The sequence below is a fragment of the Drosophila hydei genome, unplaced genomic scaffold (assembly GCF_003285905.1).
Source record: "Drosophila hydei strain 15085-1641.00,03,60 unplaced genomic scaffold, DhydRS2 tig00000060-arrow-pilon, whole genome shotgun sequence".
Taxonomy (NCBI): domain Eukaryota; kingdom Metazoa; phylum Arthropoda; class Insecta; order Diptera; family Drosophilidae; genus Drosophila; species Drosophila hydei.
The window spans coordinates 3860710-3884291 of NW_022045656.1; the positions used below are offsets into that span (position 1 = coordinate 3860710).

Consider the following 23582-nt stretch of genomic DNA (forward strand, 5'->3'; position numbering starts at 1 on the left):
AGCTATCGGTACATATAGAGGTTCATGATATCCATTTTTCATATCAATATCATTTATTAGCCTTTTGTAATTTAAATTACAGCCAGTTTGATTTATACTAAAAGCAAACAGGATGTGTAAAACCATCGCCTTTATCGTGACACATGCTCATCTTTAGCCAAGATGTATGTGCTTTATATATAGTAGATGCAAGGCTAGAGATGAGCGCGTGAAATAGATGATAATAAATAGATAATAATTACAAATACTCAGTTTTTCTCACCGTTAATAAACACATGGTATAGTAATTCTTTTCTGCTAAAATAATAATTATTATAATGCACAAAAAAATAAAATTTAAATTAATTAATTAAAATACTTTTCTAAGAGAGATATTATTTAAATGTAAATAAAATAAATATATATTAAATATTTTCCATATTCATTTTTCGCGCATCACTAACACATCTCTAGCCCAAATTTTCACACACACACATACTGAGCGAGTAAGAGCTCTCTTCATCGATCTTCCTCGCTGGTGTCTCTTTTATTATCTTTAGAGATCTGCGGTTAGACTTTACCTCGACACTTGAGACCCTTGTGCGTGATGCCGTGTAAGAGCGAGCCGCAATGATCGCAAAACATCGGCGACAGGAAGGCAACGTTGTGCCATTTGTGTGGCATCTGGTGTGCCTGAGAATTGGAACAGTTGGAGAGAGCTAATGGAAAATTAACGCAGGTTTTTCGCTATAAACGCGTACATTTAACTCTAAAGCATAACAAACAACTTACAGCCAAAAAGAAAGTAGTAGAAATTAAACCAAAACGTTGCTAATTATGAATGACAAATTAAATTCCAGATTAGTTTTTTTGTTCTCTTTCAATACAAGCACCAAACCAAAAAAAAAACAACTTAGATATCTAGAGAAATGGGAGATGGATACACTGTTATGGATGGTTATGGATATGGATGTGGATATTGGTTATGGGTTGCTGTGCTTGTGGGTTTTGGCAAATGTGCTGTACAATTTAAATTGGGACAGGGTATACAGGGTGCTTAACAACAGCGTTCGACTCGACAAAAGGAGAAACTCTTACAAGATGTAGAGCGAACAAGTGGGCAGCTCAGTTTGTGCTTAGCCAAGCTTGGGAAAACGCTTTAATAGCATTTGCTTTTCTGCTCCATTGGTTACATAAATAACAATTTCTGTTTTCTCTGTACTTTTATGTCTTTTTCTTGTATTTTTTATACTTTTTTCTCTGGGAAGACTGAAACCAACAAATGCCAAACAACAGAGAATTGTTGCCTAATCCGTTCTAAGAAACAGCATCGATACTCATACACACAAGAACACACACACACACTCCCACACACACACAAACTAAGGGCGCTCATTTTTATGTACATAGAAACACAATGACACACTCACAGCAGGGGTTAAAGCCTGCTTATACCCTGTAGTAGCAGTCGGCAAATGGTTGATGCTGTAGAGTATTTTGTTTGGCAAGTAGCGAAGAGCTTGGGCGTGTTGGAAAGAGCTTATGTAGGCACTGCACCTGATGGTGGTACCCTGTGTAAGCTAAGCACCAAGTAATGTGCCCTTTGCTCCTGTTTATTCGGCAAGTAGTTCCAGGGGTAGATAAGAAACGTGTCGCGCTTATCTGACAATTTAATAAAAAGCGAAAAGACCTGTATATTCCCTGCGGAGTAAATAATACGTGGAATCTATACTCATACTAGCTTAAATGGTATAGAATATACAGTGTATGGGTTTGGATAGAGCGTGTGGATCAACTTCAGGGACTGAAAGCAATCGCTTGTACCCTTTACCAGCTATTGAATTAGGTAATCCTGCAGGTGCTATTTGCATGCAGGCATATGCACCAGACTCTATAATTTGACTTCTTTAAGACATTTATATATATGCATTCACACATCCAACTAATTCCATTTACAAATTCAGCTTGAGTGTCGCATAGCTGTGCTTAGAAGCTTAGAGGTATGGTTATGCAAAGAGAAGCAATCATCTATCTCATGGCACGCAAATATTGCCTAAGAATTCTTCAGAGCTGTCAACCCATATTCTTTGCCAACTACAGGGTATCCTCGAGCTGTGCAACTGAGTTGCTTAACTATTTTGAACTCGCAATGTCAGCGCCGTGAACTCATCAGCAGCTCACACGTGTTGTGCTTGCGACGCTTACTTTTTTATGCTTAGTTATTTTCTTTTCGAATCCTTGTATGTTTCTTTTCAAGGCGACTTCTTAAAAGTGGGCAAGGACATAAGATATTATTATGCGCATGCATGAGTATCAAGCGCTCAGTTTTTGGGCCATTTGTTGTTGCTGCTGTTGTTGTTTTTGTCTGCGAGTCTTACAAGGCTCAACAACTTGCAGCGATGCTCGACAAACAAAATGGAGCCGATCCAAGTGCAAAGCTCAAAGCGCAAAAGCACACACACCAGACCACAAAAGGGCATTGAGGAAGGGTGTGTGTGCTTGTGTGCTGTGTGTGTGCAGTGTGTGTGTGTTTGTGGTGTGTGCTGTGTGGTTGGCCTTGCTGAGGCTGGCAGGGACACGCGCACAAAAAAGTGTTGCATACTTTGGCGGGCGCCCAAGGCTGGGTATTTGTGTAAGTGTGAATGTGTCTGTGGGTGTGTGTTTGCTTTTGCATTAAATGCACTTGTATGCAAGTTTGTTTGAAGGTAAAATGCAATTGCCAATTGCTGTGCTGCCAACCTTGGCTATGTACTAGCTCCACAGCTCGACAGGTGGCACTAAAAGCCATTCGGCGGAAGTTAGAAACTCGAAATTCAGCTAAAATAGTAAAGTTACTTAAAGTGCAACCAAATATTGTGGAAAATGGGAAGACATAACATCCGTTAGAAGTTTTTCCGCTTAAAATGTCTGCCAAACTCAAAGTTATAGAAATTTTAAAGGCGAAAAGTAAAAGTTTATAAGAAGACAAGACATACGAAAACTCAAATTTCAATTAGAATTCACAAATAGTTTTAGCAAACAGTGTTTGTGAAGACTAATGAGAAGTATTAAGAGTAGAGAGAGTCGCAAATTTATAGTGCTTTTAAGCTATATAAAACAATGAACAAGGCAAAGATGAAGTTTGAAGAGAGTAGAGTAAAAACTTTAGAGTGCTGAAGAGCTATGAGAAAATTGGAAACAAATGGGCAAACTTTAGAAATAAACTCATTTTAATTGGAATTCCTATTAAATTGTGGCAAAAAGGAGACCTTCAAAACCTTAAAGACATATTGTGTTATATAGCTCAATATAGAATATATATATATATATATATATATATATATATATTATCATTATTACAATATTTGCCAATATTTGCAGAAACGGAAACCTTGAGAAGAAGAATCTTTATTTGTTTTTTATTATAATATATCAAATTCATGTAACAGCTTCTATACTACAGAAATTTGTAATACTGATACTCGAACAGTGTTTTTATTAACACTGATTTTAAAATTTGAAGTATAAAGCTGAGATTCAGCTAATTTTGGTTTCCATATAGGAAACTTAAGTAGCTTATAAGCATGTCTCTGGTTAGCGGAAAGCTTTAAGCAATAAAAGTAGTGCTGTTAATAACACTTTACAAAATGGTCATAATAAAATTAACTAATGTAAAAGAAAACATATATTTCTTATATTTAATTTAATCAAAGGCGAAAGCCTAACAAATATTCCTCAACGCCATAAAATGGTTTGAGCTTGGTAACAACATTTGATAATGTTGGCGGAACTGAACTAAATTATTAGCTCGCAACATACCTCATTAAGTGCCATAAACTTGTTTGGAGCCCTCGTTTAGTTATTTATTGCATGTTGCACGGGTCACTTTTCCCAACTGCGTCACGTAGGCTTAACATATACATATACCTATACCACACACACACACGAACGCACCCACACACATGCGACTAGCTGTCATATTTAGCACAATTTTTATTTAGATAACGCTCGTGTGGGCGTGTCGTGGCGCATGGTTCGTTCAGCCACGTGCCACGCATCGCATTAAAAAGCGAATTTGCCGAAAATATATTTGCAACAATTTATCACGCGTTTTTTGTCACTTAACAAATTTGACGCCTGTTCATTGCGGACCTCTGCCTGGCTTCTACTGCTCCGCCCCATTCGAATTCCCGCCCTTTTCGCGCTGGCTCTGTGCTCTATCTCCCTATCGTAAGCTTTGTATCTGTTGCCTGCCAGCCATGGCGTAACATCAGTTTAGAGCGTTCATTTTGCAGTAATTCAAGGATGCCACGGCATGAATATAACACACACACGCACACTCACATAAGTGGTCGCATATTAAAAGCTGATGCTTTGATAACATGAACGACAGTTTCGGCTTGCATTTATAAATTGTCGTGTCATTTATTATGACAGCGTGCACGATAAGGAGCATGTCACACACACACCCTCATAGACACATGTATATAATTCTACAGTCACCTGCACAAATTTACTTCCTTTGGCAGATGAGCCACAACCAATCAAGCAAATCAAACAGCTCACTGCAAACTAGATTCGTATTCAATTTCCGCTCTGCAAACGGACACAAATTAACACACACACATACACATACACCTTCGTGTGGGAAGGCAATAAAATGCACAAATTGATTTGAGACTCCCCAAACAATGGGCCAAGATTTTTCATAGCTTTGCCCCGAAACTTTTTGGCACCTGCATTCAATTTGATTAAATTCACAAATGATTGCCAAATTGCAGACTTGCAAAATCAATCGAATATGAAAATATGAATCTTAAGCAGGTAGACATTTAAATACTCTAACATTAAAGTAATGAGTCACTTAACGAAGATTTTATTGTAACGCAATCAAGCTGTACGATAATGTAGGCAATGTTAGCTTATAATTGTTCAGTAAGTTAGTCATATCTATATCTTTTATAATTACTAAATCTCTATAAAAATATAATAAATGTGAGAATATTGTTATATTTTACTATGCTGTAGCTATTCTAAAATGACCCTAGTTATATTTTGTATCTATATATCTATAGGATCTCTATACCACTTTTTGATAAATTTAGTCTCTAATTAAGCTGAAATATATTTATTTTACCTTTTCTTTATTTACGCTCCCTTTCCTTTTATTTATTTATTTTATTTATTTACTTATATTTCCCTTATTTTGTATTGGTTTCTTCCCTTCTATTATTTCGTTGTTATTTCTTTTTCCTTTAACGCACTCTTCTGCATTTCTCTGATCTCTTCACGTCACCTAATTTGCTTGCTTTCGCTTATCTTTCTTCCCTCAGATTCTATTATACTCTTTTCACTTTCTCTCCTTTTCTCTATTTTGCTGTCACATCCAACTTGACAGAATCCCATTACCTCCCATTTCTTGAGCACATATACGTATTCGCAAGGACCAACAGGTGCTAAGCACTCGACCGTTGATAAATTGATTGCTATATTTATCAAACTGTCGCCTTTTTCTCTCTCTATGTGCGTATTTGTGTGTCTGTCGTAACAAAATATATTTGATCCGATTTGCAACAACAATACCACAAATCGTACAACTTGCGGGGCGTCTCTTCCGAACTTCGTCCTCCAATCGGTTGTCAACGCTTGTCTGCAATCACAGAGCCGATTCAAATTGGACAAAGGCAACACTTGAGCACTTGGATTCTATTACAAGAACAGACACACACACACAGTTAGATACACTCACTCATAGGTAGCTGAGGCAGCGGAATAGTAGTTGTCTCCCTTTCGCATTGTACCGAATTGTCGGGCACGTGTTGCAAATGTAGTTAAAATTATGATGAAATGCTTAACAATTGCATAGCTGCCACAGCAACGACTCTACCCACACAAATTCCGCTTTTACATTTACATTTCACACGCATTGATTAACAAACATCTAAAGAACAGACCCGCCAGCTAAATAGTTACCATGGCATCTTTTCAGTTTCTTTCATAGTTTTCGCCCTCATCGATTTTCCCCACTAGCAAATCGAACACTTAAGAGCTCTGCCTTATTCCAAACCTCAAGTTCGAGTCAACTCACACACACACACACACTCGCACACATATATTATAATACCTAATGCGAGGGCACTTACCAAGGTTCTCCAACAGCACTTGACTTTGCCTGCGTAAATTACCACAAACAGACTGTTTGGGGCCTAGGAGAGAGCACTTTGCCTGCTTTGGGTAGTAGTTGATAAGTGGGCAAGGCCATATTAATTAAGTCTTTAGTTGTAAAACTTTGAAGTGACAATCGTGTTTTAACTACAGCACTTAGCTCTCTATAGAATTTAATTTCGCAATATTTGGCAACAGATTCAAAGCCAGGAACACTCGACTCGAGTTTAATAAACAATTTAGTATGCGGACAACCTTAGAGTAAATAACAATTTGTAGCTCCAGCAAATGTATATCTAAATATAAAACACTTTATGTGGAGTTTATATCGACATGTAAAGCTATAGAAGACTTAAACGCTTTTACACAAAGCACAAAGTGGAATAACGATATGAAATGTAGACTGAAACACGAACTACTTAAAATGAAATACATATCTACTCATCTACCTCTCCGTGGAGTACGAATACACACACAAACACCCACACATACAATAAAGGGCAGCACACACAAAGCGCAATTGTTGCTGCTTAGCTCGAAGCTCGGTAAACTTTTAGTTGAAACATTGCATTTATGTGGCCCGAAAGTGCATTAAATATTTGCAGTTGCAGCAACAAAGGCAGCGGCAACGGCAGCGGCTGCTGAAGAAGCTGCCCTTTCAGTATAGTCTCTAGCCCCTGGAGGCAGCTAACCTCATTATAAAAGGATTTTGCATATTTCACCAGAATATAATATATTTAACAGATTTGGCTAAGCTTTTATCGGCTGCACAGCCTGCACAAACAGTGAATTTTTAATTATATTGCGGCTCAAAAACTCTATACAATTTAGATATAAGTATCGTATGATATATATATATATATATATTTATATATATATATGTACAATGTCCTGTATGGCCATGTTCTGCATAATTATGCAAATGTATTGGAAGTTTCAAGACCTGGACACGTGCCAGCACACACAAAACAAAAAAAAAGAAAAAGAGGAAAACTTTTTCAACAATTACCAAAAATTTAAACACCCACACACACACAAAGCCATTGGGTGGAGCTTACAAATGCTTTAGATATATATATGTAGATATAAGGTAGTTGGGTTTCGGCACAATATATAGGGGTAGCTAAATATTTAAGCTAAACATAAATCTGTACAATGTTTTGAATAATTAACTTTTAGGGGCCTGTGGGTTACTTAATGTTTACGAGTTAAGTAGAAATTAGCTAAAAATGTTCTATATATACACAAAAATATTCAATCACACACACACTCTCACACACAGAAACATAGAAATATATATACAGAGGATATAGGTGAAGAGTAGATAGAAAATTTGGCAAGCAATTAGTGATAGCTCTAAAGGCCTTGCAGCCGGTTAACAGCGCGTTAACAGCGCCTTTACAGAGCATAAACATAGCGATAGTTGAGTTAGGAAAAGAGAAAAAGAGACAGCCAAAGACCTGGGGGCTGGGGTATTTGTACATGGGTTAGACTAGGAGAGGGGGCTTCACTTTACCTGAACATTTCAGACCCTGATGGTAAATGCCATAGAGTAGAGAACCGCAATGGTCACAGAACGTGGGTCCTGCGTATGTGAATGGTTCGAAATGGTGCTGAGTTTTTGGTGAATCCTTCAGTTTTTATTTGTTGTTTTTTGTTATCAATTTTAATGCGTGTAACGTGCCACAGTTTCGAGTTAAGTTTATTTTTAATTTATGGTGAGCGATGTGATTTTGATAGATAAACAAAAATGTTGTTTTTGTTTGTTTGTTTGGTACATGAAAATACAAAATACAATTTGTGGTAAATAAACAGAGCACGATGACAATAAAACATTGCTAAATGGACAATAAGCAGAACTAATTTTAGGTCTAAATTGTGTTGAGTATTTATTTGTTATCTCATTGCTTATGTTAATTGCATTCTACGTAGTTAAGCAACTAAACTTAACTTAAAGTTTAATTTTTTTTTGTGGTGCAAACTTTCAGCATTTTCATGTGGTTTGTTTGGGAAATTGTTTTTTTACTTTTAAAGATTTTTGTATTGGGTTTGAGCGTTGTTGCCACTTGGTTCATTACAAATAAATAAACAAAAATTTAAATAAATGAATAAATATATATATATATGTATATATTTGCTTACTATATGCTTATATAATATTCTTTTTAAAGCCATAACTTTTATATTTTAATTCTGACGTATTCATTGAAATTATAGGGCAAACTTTGCATATAACAAAGTCTCAAGTTTCGGCTCACCAATATTACAATTTATTATCGTATACAAAACTAATAAAATTATTTATACCTTTAAAATTCATTATACCTTTATTCCACTTTCTGCTTGATATTTTATTCGTCTTACTCGAATCTGTGCTTCAATGCTACCTCAGGATAAACATCATGTTAAGTCTTTTGTTTAACATTACTAATTTACTTGTTCTGTTTAAGTGTCATGTGCCTCAGGATAAACATAATGTTAAGTCTCATGTTGAATTTTTTTTAATTTACCTGTTATCTACTGGTTAGTCGCTCATGTTGCACCTCATATTAAGACAGATGCTGAGCTAATTCAGCTTTATATTAATACTATTTTAATTATTTTGCTGTCATATAAATGCAGTTAATATTTTTGTCGTTAGCATAAATAAACTCAGCCTTCACTTCATCTTAAACTGTCGCATTACTCTACATCTCTCTGACAACTGATACGTGTGGCGGCTTTGCGCTGGGGACAACTTATAGCCGGGGCCAGCATAAATATGAAATTCATGGTATGCTAAAAAGTCAAAATGACATTTTGGTAAGCCAACAACTGAGCTGACAGAAGCATCAGCAGGCAAGTCATGACGCTTGAGTCTGGAATTTTTTCTAGCATAAAAAAAAAAACAAAAAAATAAAGAAATAACAAAATGACAGTTTAATTTGACAGTGCAACAAAACAAAAAGCTCCATGGAATATATATATAAAGAGAGAGAAAGAAAAGGGCATTTACTATATGAAAAATTTGTTGGAATTCAGTTATTCGTTCTTTTTTTCGCCCACACACATGAAAATGCCGCAAACTTAAAGCTAAAACTAAGTAAATATAATAAGTTAAGCTTGTGTTATGAGAGTATGAAATATATAGAGGGGGATCACTTACGGAATCAATGCCTTTATCCTTGCCGGGGCAGATGAAGGTGACATATTCATGGCAACGCTTGTGCACCACATACGAGCAGACTGAGAATGAATCAAATAAATTATATAATGTCCTCCATACATTCGGGGAATTTTGAAATGTGGCTATTTACATACCTTGACACTGGAATCCCTGTTTGCCAAAGCCCCTGTAAAAAGCCAATGTGAAATTTTAGTCAGAATTAGTTAAATTACACGCCAAATGTGGTTGCTGCTAATTTGCACTAATTGAATTGCCATTGGAAGTGTGCTGTGTGTATGTGTTGTGTATTGTGTGTGTTAGCCACTTTGCATAAATATTTAATTTGCAGACACAGCAAATACTTATTAATCAATATGCTAATTTTTGCCTGGCTCCTTGCCGCTTTGCCTCTTTGCTCACCATAAAATGCAATCAATATAATTAATATAGAAAAGCAAATGGATTGCCTTTACAGGTCAAAGGTCAGCAGGCCTCGCAGCGGAACAAACAGTTCCTAAGGGGCTTAAGCGGAAGCATTTCTGATTTGTAAGCTCTTTTATAAATAACTTTTACATTACTGGCATATTTTAAAACATATATTCAAAATGCAAAAGGTATATCAGAGTGCAGTTACAGTCGACGAAAATATACTCTTGCAGGGTTAAGAAACGAAGTGACTTTTGTTCGCTATATCAATGGTTACTGTATGTGGCTGTGCACCCAATGCGCGTGGCTTTTGAATTAATCTGTAAAGTGGGTCAACAGAGATCCATTTGCAAGATTAGTTGATTCTAGAGCTGAACTGTGTTAAATAAAGTCATGTAACCATATAAGCATTATACTTCGTTTAATAACTATACGAATCTTTAAATTTATTTGTTTTTTTTTTACGAATCTATTCTATATCTGTAAACTTGTTTAAATTTACTTTAACAAAATTATTGACAACTGTGTTCTCTTTGAAATGATGGTAATTTATCAGCACCTAAACATTTACTTTTTTTATTTATTATATTTTTATGTATTATATATTATTTTTTATTTATTTTTCTCTTAATATACTAATAAATAAAATTCTTAAATTTTTATTTTTTCCTAAGTGAAATAAGAAGTCTCTTTGCTACAATTATTATTTATTATTGTGGTAATATATAACTATTTAATTAAGATATATTTGATGTATATTTTAACTCTTCAGAATTTAATTATTATTGCACTGTATATTTTTTTATTCAATTTAACTATTTGATAAACTGTGGCAAATATTTGTTTTTATTACAATTGCAAGAGAAATTTAAATTAATTTTTTTAACGAATTTGTTTGCTTGTTGAAAACAGAAATTTGTTATGCACAACGCATATTTTGTTGTTGTTTTCAGTGCTCTTTATGTATAAGTGGGCGTGGGTGTGTGTGTGTGAGTGGTTTTCGAATTTGTATTGCCTACATTTGAGCTTAAGCGTTACGTCCGAGTGTTCGGTCCAGTTAGAAGGGCGGGTGCGCTTGTGTTGGGGCTTACGTTGCCCGTCTTAGGCATATTCCATAAGCCATAAATGCCTTGACCACAAGCCTCTTATCGACTGAACTCAGGCCGTAACCCCAAACCCTTCTCATACGATGCCATATGTGGCACGCAAATAAATATATAGATATATATACGTATTTATATTCGTGTGTATGTATATTTGTATGCATATATACAGAAGTATATACAGCATATATGCATGCAAATTTTCTCTATTGGTGCTTCTTTGTGCAGAGATTTGTATATGTGCGCTTTGCTGACGAAAGCCGTTTCATAGAATACGGAACAAAAGTAATATATATCAAGGGAGACAACTATGGTTAACTTATATATGCGCTTTATCATTAGACAAACTACCCACTCGCTTTAAATTTATTTTACTTTCTATTAAGCCCTAAACTTTTGAAATTTGATATACATTTCTAATGCAAATATTTACAACAAGAAAACAGAGGCGTGGTCGACTTGGAAGAAGTGCTGAGCTTATTTATGAAATATGCATTCCATGTCAAAGTATTGCAAATATTATTTTTTGATGTCTTTCCACTTCCACTAAAATTGAAAAACTCAATTTTTATGGCTCTCGTATATATATGTGATGCATATATTAGCTGTAATATTTATGCGCTCCAAATATGATTAAGGACCCAAAGTTATTTAATAACTAATTTGGGTACACGTGCTTCTGTGTCTGAGTGTTAGATTAATTAAATCCTCAGTTCAGCGTTGTGTTCAAGGTATATTCTAGTCGAGCATACACTGATGACAGCAATTTTACTAGTTTGTTATTCTTCATATAATTATTTTCAGAATTACAAACTATTATACATTAATTTTTAGTCTTGTTGGGTATTATTCCATTTACTTCCCTCATTCATAGCTCATTATTATATTTATATAGCAAACCATACCAATCAATTATTATAATCGCTGTTCCTGCAACATATTCTATTGTAAGAACTGAAAGGAAATATAAATTACAGCCATTTCCTGGCTATTCACAATGCTATTAAATTTCCATCACACTAAATACAATTGTTTTGTTTTGTTTTGGTACTCCTCATTGTGTTTGAAATAAGACCCCTTTTAATTATTAAATAAATTTGGGATTCTCAATTGCACAAATCCGATTAGACTTCAATGAAAATTAACTATTTAAGCGCTTAGGCCCTGGGGCGGATTTTCTGTATTCATTTAATAATTTGCACTTTAGTTTTATTACAATTAATTTTTTCGCTTGCTTTGAAATGTTTGTCAATTTGTATGCTTTTTGTTCGCTTATTCAGTTTTTTTCTTTGGTCTTTGTTTGTTTTTGTTAGTTTGCGAATCAAATGAACTGAAAAGGCAATTTCCATGCGCCGCGCCTGCAGATATGCTACACAGGTATTTTCCATCCGCGCTTGCCATGCCTAGCCTAGTTTTTCCGCTTATTTTTCCCTGCAGTTTTTTTCCAATTTTTAATTAAGCGCATTTCTCGCAGCACGCCAACATAAAGAAAAAATAAAAAAAATTTTGCAGTAAAGAAAAAAGCAAAAATTATTTTGCGAGTTGATGCGAGTTAATTTAACACGCAAGCAAAAAACTTAAAAATGCACGCTACAGATTTAAGATTGATTTAAAAAGTTACGCAGATAAAGTTATACGAGTTCGTGACTTTCATTTGTAATTAATTATATGATTTACTGCTTAGAAAATAAAATCTAGAAATAAAAGGAAGTTGAAGTAAAGTTTGGTGGAATTTTATTAATGGACGGCATCTTTACGTATTTTGCCTCTCAAACTTATATAAAGAAACTTAAATTTGCTTTTGAAATATATAATTTATGGGAAATCTTAATAGCCTTTATTTGCTTCAAAGCATTTAGTATGTAAGGAAATTTCAGGGTATTTTCCTTGCAAATATCTCTTATACACTCGCAATATTTCTAGTTCTTGCTTATAAAATTAATCATCTGTAATATCCATAAAAAAAAAACGATATATATTTTGCTTAATTTTTAAGTATTTATTAAAGCAATTGCAAAGTTCTACTTATACGTCTGCATCTGTAGCTGTAGCTGAGTGCTTATTGAGAGTAATGACTTTCGCTGCTTACAGCAAATGTCATTTCAGTTGATTGCACAAAATCAATAATTGTGATAAGCATTTGCTCTGTTCATAGCATTTGATTTATTTATAATAACGATACATCAATATTTCGCATGACATATCATTTTATGGATTGCAGATAAAACTAAACAATTTATGAATATCTGTCTTCATATAAGTCATATATATATGTATATATATATATATATATATGTATATATATATATATATATATATATATATATATATACGTATATATATATATATATAAACATATATATATATTATCACAGAGGAATCCTTTCTCATAAACAAATTGTTAGCAGACAAATAAAATACTTTATTTGTCTGACGTGGTCAAGGCATAAAAGAACGCAATCTTCCACATGCTGAGGCATAAAAAACGTGTTAACTTGACTGCATTTAGATGGTAATGTATCTTGAGTATACTAAAGTAAAAGGCAACGTGTCGGAAATGTGAAATTTGTCAGAGGTGGTATAATTCTTATACCCCGTAACAACTGACAAGCTGAAAAGGTATACGGCTGGTCTGCAGAGGTTGAATAAAATATAAATTTAATGAAAATAAATATTTCATATATATTCATATAGGATTTTTATTTTTTCATTTATGTTGCATATGACCTTAAACCTTCTTTGAATAAACTATACAAAGCATTTAAGCTTCTTCTTGAAACTTTTCAAAGTTCTAGAGTTTAAATTATTATCATATAATTTGTATATAATACAAGGATAAACAAATTTATTTAGTTTTTAGTATACGCATTTAGGCTATAATATAATACTTTTAATATTTAGTACAGCAGAAACAGAAAAATAAGTGAGGAATTTAATTTAACTCCCAGCTACATTTTAGTTCAGTGCAAATAAGATGTTTTTAAGCACTTAATATAATACACATAAGTACAGAGTAACTCCTAGTCAGTACTCGTCTCGATCAGTCTACGCTATGCTGTTTTTTCTGTTCTCTCGTCTCTGTTATGCAAATTACGTGGCATAAACACTGCGGCGATTTTCACTTGCTTCCCCCAAAAGCAGTTAGCCACCTGGGAAGCATAGAGGCAACACCACACGTTAACATGCCCCATTTACCCCTCTCTCCAATCCCTGTGCGCTCACCTGCTATGCTACGTGCCTGCAACGCCTTTTGGGGTTGTGTGCACCCAAAGAGCCAACAACTATTAATTAAAAGGCCGAAACGAGTCGCGAAACGCGTTGCGAGTCGAAAATTGTAACTCGAGTTGTTAATTAGCTGCCGCTGGCCAAAAGAGGCGTACGCAATGTGGCCAAAAGAACAGCGAATACAGCTGCGAAATATCTACGCATCTATGAGTATCTGGGTGTAGAGCCAAAAGCTGGGCTGTTTGGCTCGGTTTCACATGGCTCAGTTGCGTTTGGAGTCCGGTTTTTGTTGTCGTCGTTGAAACTTGGATCATTGAATCGCATTTTAAGTAGCAATTAATTTAATTATTGGCTAAATGTTTTATGGCAATTAGCTAAGAGCCAGCGACACGCCCAACTTGTGGGCGCAACAGCATCCGAATTGACTTGTTGACATGTGCCCAGCTATGCGATTTTCCAATTAATTTTCTTGTCATTTTCATTGTGTGGCTTTTCAGCTGTCAACGCAATCATTAGAGGCCTTTGACATTCGAGTGCTATTGTGAATTTTCAATTTTGAATTTTAATTAAGTTGACAGCCCAAACGTATTACGCTCGACAAAGTCTTTCCAAACTATGAATATTTAATACAATTAATTTTATTTCAATTTATGTAATGTAGATTATCAATTATATTAACTTATTGAATGCTCAATATTGCATATGAAAATATTTGTTTAAACGAACCTTGAATTGCATTTGCTTCTTGAATTCAGTGTTTCAAAGCGTTTAGCTTTAACCTAAGCTCTGCACTATACATCTAAATTATCAGGTAAAGCTTTAAAATCTTAAGCTCTTCATCACAGAATCCTTTTCTTCATTTTCAAAGTATTTTTATTAATGCCATTTGATTGTATGTGATACCTCCTAGAAAAGGAAGCTTTAATTTAAACTGATTACACAAACCTTGATACAGCCCTATAACTAAAGGTTTTATAAGTATTCATTGTCGAGTCTGTCTCGATATTGAATCTGTGCAACTCAATTACTGAGTAAAGCTTTACATTTCACAATTCTTAACAAACACTTCATAAAATTCTTCTTAAAACCATTTGAGAATTTCAAATGAATAGATTTTTAAATGTCTTGTTATTATAATCTTTAATTAAACCTAAAATGCAAATCAACTAGCAAATCGAAATGAATGAGATTTATAGTAGATATTTGATATATCGCTGGAAATACCTACATCCATGCATATCCCGATTGATAGCCGCTGTAAGAATAGAAACATATAATATTTCCCAGAAAAGGTATGCAGATTGGCAATTTGTTAGTTCACTGGCAAGCTACGCAAATATTTTCTAAGGCTTTTGCGGTGCCAACACGTTCAACAAATTATTTTTGTGTGGAGATAGGTGAACCGCAAGCTAATGCGCATGAGATTGGTTCATAATCCACAAGTCAAACTGAATCGAAAGCGAAGCGGGGCAAAAAGCCAGCAACAGGAAGAGCAACAGGAAAAGGGAAACGGAAGAGCAACTCAAACTGCCAACTGGCCCCAAAAATTTTGTATTTCTTGTGTTTATTTTGTATGCATAACAACGGATTAAGCAAGATTTTGAGAGCAGGCTTCACTTAAATTAAATATTACACGACCAGGGCAGACTACATGGTACCGTTTAAAAGCGTAAAATTGGGCATTATGCTTACAGCATACAATGTGTACAGGTGCTCTATACAAGTAGATAGCATGACAGTTAGATATAGTTTATAATTTCTAAAGATGACTTGATGAAAATTTGCATTGCGGAAGGTATTATATTGTAGGAGTATGAAGCATGTTGTTACCAGTATCGATTGAAAATGCATTTGCTCTATTAATACCATTACTATATACCATGCATCTCAATCAAGCTCAGCATTTAAATTTTTTTTTTGAAAGAACAACTTTTTGTTTCTTAAGATATACTAATTAAACGCATAAATTATGATGTATACAGTGAGAATCCTAACAAGCTATAAGACAACTTCTATTATACAAGTAGCTTCTAAAAGAGCAAAAATGAAAAGTTGAAGAGCATTGGCAAAATATTATATGCTCTTGAATGACAGAAATCGTTTTCTTAAAGCGAAACTCAATGATGTTAATCAAAACATTCTTAATGATCTCAGCGAAGCTGATTAGAATTATATTTTATATATATTCTCAATTACCCATCTGCTAGGGTATCTAAGTGTCGTTCCCTGAGAGTTTATTTTTATCTCTGGTTTCTAGCGTGGTTCCATTGCAATGTCATTTGCTTGGCTTTAATGTGTCGCTTTGTTATTTTTCTTGTTGTTGTTGTATCTGTTGCTATTCTCTGCCCAGCAGTTAGGCATAATATCGATTGACGTAGTCTGCTTAGTTATGTCGCCGATTTTGCTGTCACGGCGTAGACCCACAAGTGCCGGGTGCTGAACATAATCTCAAGAATTTCATAGGGTATTCAAGAATTTATCTATAAAGATCAAGTGCAAGAGTCAGGGTGGTTCCTTCTCTGAGTTTATGAAGGCATTAAATATTTAAATTTATGTGACAGCAAGCAGTAGGACAAAAGGATGTGTAGGCAGAGACTGAGCGAAAGAGAACTCTTAAGGTACAAAACGTTCTGCTTACATTTTTGAATTTATAATTGAAGTATTTTTATTTTGTCTGTAAGGAACTAGATAAAAGAATGGAATATCTTGTGAATGTCTCAATTGCCTTAAGTATTTAATCATTTTTATTCTTGATGCTATTTCAATGCTATGTTGTTGACTGTTTGGGGAAACTAAGAAAGATAATATTGAAGAACATTTAGATTCACCTTAAACTATGTGTATGTCTATACATATTTAATAATAGCCAAATTCGTAAGATTTCATTTAAATTAAAAGTGAAATGCTTGCTTAGGAATTTCTCTTAAATACTCTATTAAAATATTCAATAAAATATCATCCGTAAGTATTTATGTTTTCGTATTACTCTAGCTTTGTTATTTCTTGCATAAACTTATTTAAAATATTATTCAATATTTTACTCAAAGTTTTAAAGAAATTTGATTATGCACATTACATAATGAAGACTTATTACTGTTAAATGTAATGTTCAAGCTAGTATACTTTAAATTATAAAACATTGATCTATAAGTGCTCGTAAAACAACTATTTTTATATAGAACCGTACTACTTAAAAATAATATGAGTGTTTTCTAATGAAGTTTTTAATTTATGATTTTAACAATCAACTCCTTCAATAGCATTCGCAGCTTGGCCTGCCTATGTTAATTACACTTCAATAGTCTAACTGTCAGTTAAATTTATCTGCTAGTTAGCTTACCAGATGAAATCCTTGCAATGGGAACAGAATGTGGGCTGCTTGAAGAATCGCGCGATGAAGCAATGATCTTTTACATTGAAGACGTTCTTCTTCTTGAGTGCTCCCTTACGCAGACGTGACTTCATTTTGTTTTCGCCCACAGCTTCGCCCTCCGCCCCCTGGCCCTGGCTCTGCTGGTCGCCATTGTTGTCGCTGCTTTCCGACATGTTTGTTGTTGTTGTTGCTTTAGCTATCGTACTTGTTGTTGGTGTATTTATTGTTGTTATTGTTGCTGCTTAGTTGTTGCTCTTTATGAGTAGCATAGGTGGTTTAACTAGTGGTTCTTGTTGTTGTTTTTGTAGTTGTTGATTCATTTGATTCTATTGCACACCTGTCCGTTTATTGTTGTTTTTTCTTGCCTGCTACTTTTTGTTACGTTTTTCTTTGGCTTTTGTTGTTATTTTTTCTGCTTTCGTTTTTTAATATTATTGATTTTTTATAGGCAGGCAAATTAGAATGCCTTTTGTTAGCCACAAACTGAGGATCATAATAAAAACAATAATAATAAAAATTATTTTTTGTAATTTTGTTTTGAAATGCAAATTGAATTTCTGCTCGAGTTTGCGCGAGAACAAAACAAAACAAGCGCGTCGATAAATTAAGAGAAACCATAAATTTCACATGTGAAATATATTAAACGAAAATTAAAAAACAAATTGACAAATGCACGTGGCGCGATTTCAATTGCTGCAAATGCCACAGAACATATAAAATTAACTTATAAAAAATTATATCGCTTCATATTTTTTATTTTCGCGCAGTTCATTAGCTGTTTAATAGTTGCTGTTGTTGTTGTCGCTTATTATTATTTTATGACTAATGATTGAATATATAAATAATTTGCATTTATTTTATTTTGTTTCATCCATGTGTTTTGCACGCGCGCGCTGATAAAAAAACGATATTATTTAAATATACACATACAAATAAATATTTTTTTATTTTGTTATTTCTTATTTATTTTTAATTTATTTGTTTGTTTAAATAGACACGTTTTGCCGCCAGCTGGAACCCCTGCCCTGCTTCTGGGCCAGCAGCTCATTGTTCTACCCGCTGTTAGCCGCAAAAACAAGAGCTGTGCGATTTATATTAAATTAAATACATATGTAAATCACAGAGAACTGGAGAATGAGAGAGTGAGCAGCGACAGCACAGCAACAGTTATAATAACTGTAACTGTAAACAAAGCTTTACAATCTATGCTCTTTTTCGACAGTCTTTGACTTTTTCTGCGTGCACGTTTGTTTACTTTTTTTCACACTCGCACTCACAGCCGCGCTCACTTTGTCACTATCGCTTTCGCTATAGCTCGCACTCGCACTCGCACTCGCAAACACACAGAAATTCCAAGGAGCAACTGACTTCGCGTGCTAGCCAAGACGTTGTGAGTGTGCGAATATTTTCACACGCTGTAAGAAGCACACACAGCCTGTCCCCTAGTTGAAAACGTGGTGAGTATGACACAAGCACAGGTAAAGAGAGAGAACGCGCTCACAGTCAAACTCACTCCCACACGCACACACACACTTGTTGTTGGGCAACAGTCGAAAGGGGCGCTTCTCCTGATTTTCTCTGTACACTCTTTACGCGACTGCTGACAGCACGTGCGCTTCGCTCGAGTTTCAAACGCGTTCTGATTACTCGGGCAGCCATTTTGTGCTCTGCATGCTATTTACCGTAGCAAGCTTTTGAGCGCTGTGCTGCCGCTGTTAACTAGCAAACAGCTGTAATGACAACTGTTATATTCATGTTATACGCTGCTAATATATATTGTTTGCATTGATTAACGAGAGTTGATCGCATTTGACATCATTTAAACGCTAATTATCGCGTTTGCCCCAAAACGTGTTAATGCCGCGTTTCGCTTTTAATTGCCGTTGAGCTCATAATTGCATTTGAGCGCTGTTAAAGCGACTTTTAAGCACACCAAAAATCAATTAGATCGTTTGCAACGTAAATGTAGCAGTGTAGCACAGTTGATAACGAAGCTGCCATACACTTTCTCTCGAATGAGTGAGCAACTCTTATATGGGCATCTGGCAGTGCCGTCCACTGTGATTATATTTTAATAAATCGTATTAGCATTATTATAACATTGTTTTCGTTACTTTTAGTACTTATGTTTGACAGATGTAATAAAAATCTATGAATTTTAGTTTTCACTTTGCTAACATTACTTTACGGCTGCAATAATATTCGTTTAGTTAGTGTAACTGAAAAGTAGCTCGATTGATCAACTTTTATTTTGGGACTGTTCAACTGTTTGCCTAGCTTTTTGTAAGCAGCCAATAACTGGAACTGTTTCGTACTTATGACTAGGTGTCGAACTACTTGTATTTACGTGCCCCAACCGCAACCTTCGGGTGCTGCGTGTTTTTTATTAGCGCTCAAGTGCAAAATCTGATAGGCAAGTGTCACGTTTCGTGTGTGGGGCCAAAAAAACGAATATGGAAAACTATTGCGGCTAATGCAATAATTATTTATGCATTCACTTTATAAAGACATATGGAAAAGAGTAGAGCATAAACTACAGCAACTCTTTTTTCTGCGCTACTTTGCTCCCGCTCTGTGAGTGACTCTAATAAAAATGCCAAATATTTGTGCAAAGCTCTTAGATTTTCAAGCACACACAGAGAGACAAAATACACACACAACATGCAAATTGTGGTAATCATTTACATTAGAATGGCAAATAAAATGGAATTTGATTTAATGTTTTGTGTGTCTGCTTTGTTTTGTAATGCGCAGAGGAAACAGAAAAATATAAAATAATAAGAGTTTGCTTCGCTTTCCGATTTATGCAGTCATAAATTTCAATAAAAGCCACAAGCCAATTAAAACCCATTAAGGATGCGTTGAGTGCCAGAAAGATAATTATACAAAACTGTAGTCACATGTTTCGTATCGCAGCTAAAGATTAGGAACTAGTTCAAGGGCTCTTAATGGCAGAGCCATAAAGTGGGAGGTGCTTAACAGAAATGGAAAATAAATTACACTTAAGTTGAACTTTTACTTTCGCAACTGTTAAAACTTAAGTACTCTAGAAATTTACAAAAAAAAAATACTAAATATGTATAATATATTTCATTTGGGTCGTCTCTGCAGCTGCTTTTCAGCTAACACTGCCTGCAGGCTTTTGCCTCACCTCTTCATACTTTCTTTCACACGTCTTCTTAAGGCTGGCCCTCAGCTCTGTTCAATGAGAGGGCAGTTCAACAAGTTTCAGTCAAATCTTCAGTTTAGTGTTCAAATCATAAATCATGTCTTAGTAAAAATAATAAAAAAGAGAATAATATATATTTTTTAAGCTAATTCATTTGGTTACAATAATCATATATTTTGTATATAAATTATTTATAGCTCTTATCTCATTTGTTACTTATTAGTGATTAGCTTAAAAGTCTTTTGGTTTTATATTAAAAAAATTAATCACTTTCCTTTCCCATATTTTGTATAATTTTAATTTTTATAAACACTATTATATATATATAAATATATATACATATATATATATATATATATATAATTATACATTTTATATCACGTTTTCAAATTGCCCTCGGCTTTTCAGTTGTTTAGCAACGCTGAATTCGCAAAAAATAAAAGATATATATGTATATATATATATTTGTGTACATATATGTATCTAAACAATTAAAAGATATTTTGTTTGCGCTTGTGACGTCATCTGTGCAGCTGGATGAAAACAATTTGCTAATTACGAGCGGCAATAAAAATAATTTAGCTTGTAAATGCAACAATAATAAATAGAAAAAACAACAACAGCCGCAGCAACAACAACAAATGTTAACAAGACAGCCGCAAAAAAGCAATTAATGAAAATTTTACACGCACAAATGATATTATGTGGGGGCAACTAAGCAAATTGTGGGCGTGGCACGCACACAGAGGGCAAATGGCTACAATTGAGGTAATCAGACCAGTGCAAAAAATGTAAAATAAATAAAAACTACAACAACAAGAAGCAGCCGTCTGCTTGACTTAAATTGTAAGCACATCAAATTCATAAAATGTATTTTTATTTATTTCCATTTTTGTATTTTATTCGATTATTTTATTGATTAGTACTTAACAAATATTGAAGTTCGAATTTATTTGATAAAAATAAGCTAATAACTCATTATTATTTATATAGCTCATTATTTTGTTATTACTGCGCCATTTATACTTAATTAATTTGTTATTTATGTATTTTTACATTTATCAACTTTCTTCATTTACATTTATCTATCATATTTGCTTAATTTTATTTATTTTTGAATAGATTTAATTGATCTCTTCTTTATAGATTTTATTTTTATTTTATTCGTTTTTTTTTGTATTTTCAAATTTTATGCTTATATTTTTCTGATTTTCATATTTTCTTTATTGCTTTTTTATTAAACTTTCACAATTTTGGAAAATTTACTTAATATTTTTCTTTTTAACTGCATTATTTATTGTTATATTTATTTTATTTATAATTTTGGGCATTTGTCTGATGTTTCTTGCAATCTTTTATTTGTATTTCAATTAAATTTTTTCTTAAATATTTGCTCCCATTTTTATACTTTTTATAATAACTATTTATTATGTTATGTATATATATATATTATATTATATTTTTTCTCTTCACTGTATACATATTTTGTATGTTTTAGTTATATCATTCATATTATATTTAAATTTAAATTATTATTTATTTCTTTTTTTTTTGCTCTTGGCTACTTTAAATTACTTTATTTCGGTTTTTTTCAGTTTTTTCGAATATTTTTATTAGTTTTTTTGCTGACTTCGTTTCTATATTTGTCACACATTATTTATTAATTTTTATTCTGTTTGTTTTGTATTTTGCGCATTTTATTCAAATTCATTTTATTAGTTTTTTTTTTCAATCTCTTTGCTTTTATATTTTTATACGCATATTTTGTTTGCATGTTGCGCTTATTAATTGAATTTACGCCAAAAAAAGAGCATCGCGTCGCTACTTAATTGAATTCTTTTGTTAGTTTTTGCCGCTTTGTCAATTGAAGCAAAGCAAATTGCACACACATACACAAACACACACACGCACTGGAAAGCACACAGTGTGCCACATTTGATTAAATAAGAGATTCGCCGCATGCAACAAATGTTCCAGCAATTTGCCCTCGAAATCGAATCAATCATCGATCGCAAATGGAGGTGGAAATCGTGGAAATCGATGCCGCCTGCCGTTATAAAAAGCACTTAACGAGTCACTGAGTAGCGTTCGACTGCACCGTACCGCGCCGCACCGCCTATTCTCACCAGCTGCTGCTCCCTCCCCTCATTCACTCGAGTTCTTTGCCGCCCATCGAATCACACTCGATTTCGTACGTACGCTGGCTCTTCGTATCGTTCAGATACACATACAGTTCAAGTCTGTCTGCCACACAAAAAGCGAGCGCCTGGTCAGTCGCTGATCTTCACAGCAGCCCGCAGCCAGCAGCCAGCAGCTGGCAGCTGGCAGCGCAGCTGGCGTCACGGCGTCGTCGTCGCCGTCACCGTCGCCGTCGCGTCGCTGCTTGTCGATTTGTTATGACGGGCCACACCGGTTCGACGCTCGCGACGAGCGACGATTGGACCATTGTGCAAGCCGACAGCAAAACCGGCAATGCTCAATTGCGCGGAGGCATTCGATATAGGGTATACCGAAGTGAGGTAGTTTAGCAAGGTCAAACGATTTGCAATATACTTCTACTATCCATAAGCAATATGTACTTCTTACTCTATCTATTAATATAGTTATATATCTATCTCTTTATACATACATAACTAGTTTTTTTTATTTTTTTTTTTAAATAAATAGACGAAAACATTTATTTGGCTTTATTTCCTTATTTTTAGTTTAAATCACTTTCAAATACTCTGCCTCTAACTTTCTCTTTATTTCTGTGTAAATTTAATAGTTAGTTTTTCATTGGTATCTTTTGATATATCTTTACTTCTCTAACTTACTGCTTTTAGCTAACTATCTTTTTCTAGTTCTCTTTCTCTTTTTCTCTCTAATAGCTTATTATTAAATTTGGTGTATTTGTTTATAAATGAAAGTAATCCAGATTAGCTTTTAAGTTTATTTAGAGTTATTTACAAAAAAGATTATATATAATATGGTTAGAGTATTTGACATTCGTTGTAGATTCTTCTGAGCAGTGATGCA

General features: G+C 34.1%; 1 protein-coding gene across 12 annotated transcripts in view; it reads right to left on the reverse strand.

Annotated features, from left to right (window-relative positions):
• The window catches only part of LOC111592580 (protein kinase C, brain isozyme), a 30841-nt gene extending 8059 nt beyond the window's left edge, over window positions 1-22782 (reverse strand). The window contains exons 1-6 of one of the 12 annotated variants that reach the window (XM_023304929.2): window positions 22764-22782; window positions 17363-17878; window positions 15251-15277; window positions 9424-9455; window positions 9269-9348; window positions 7640-7754 (exon numbers count right to left, since the gene is read on the reverse strand). In XM_023304929.2, coding sequence (XP_023160697.1) covers window positions 7640-7754; window positions 9269-9348; window positions 9424-9455; window positions 15251-15277; window positions 17363-17568 — 460 coding nt within the window. In that variant the 5' untranslated portion in view covers window positions 17569-17878; window positions 22764-22782. The other 11 variants (XM_023304946.2, XM_023304938.2, XM_023304910.2 and 8 more) reach the window with 11 other exon arrangements.
• Window positions 22783-23582: the final 800 nt, after the last annotated feature.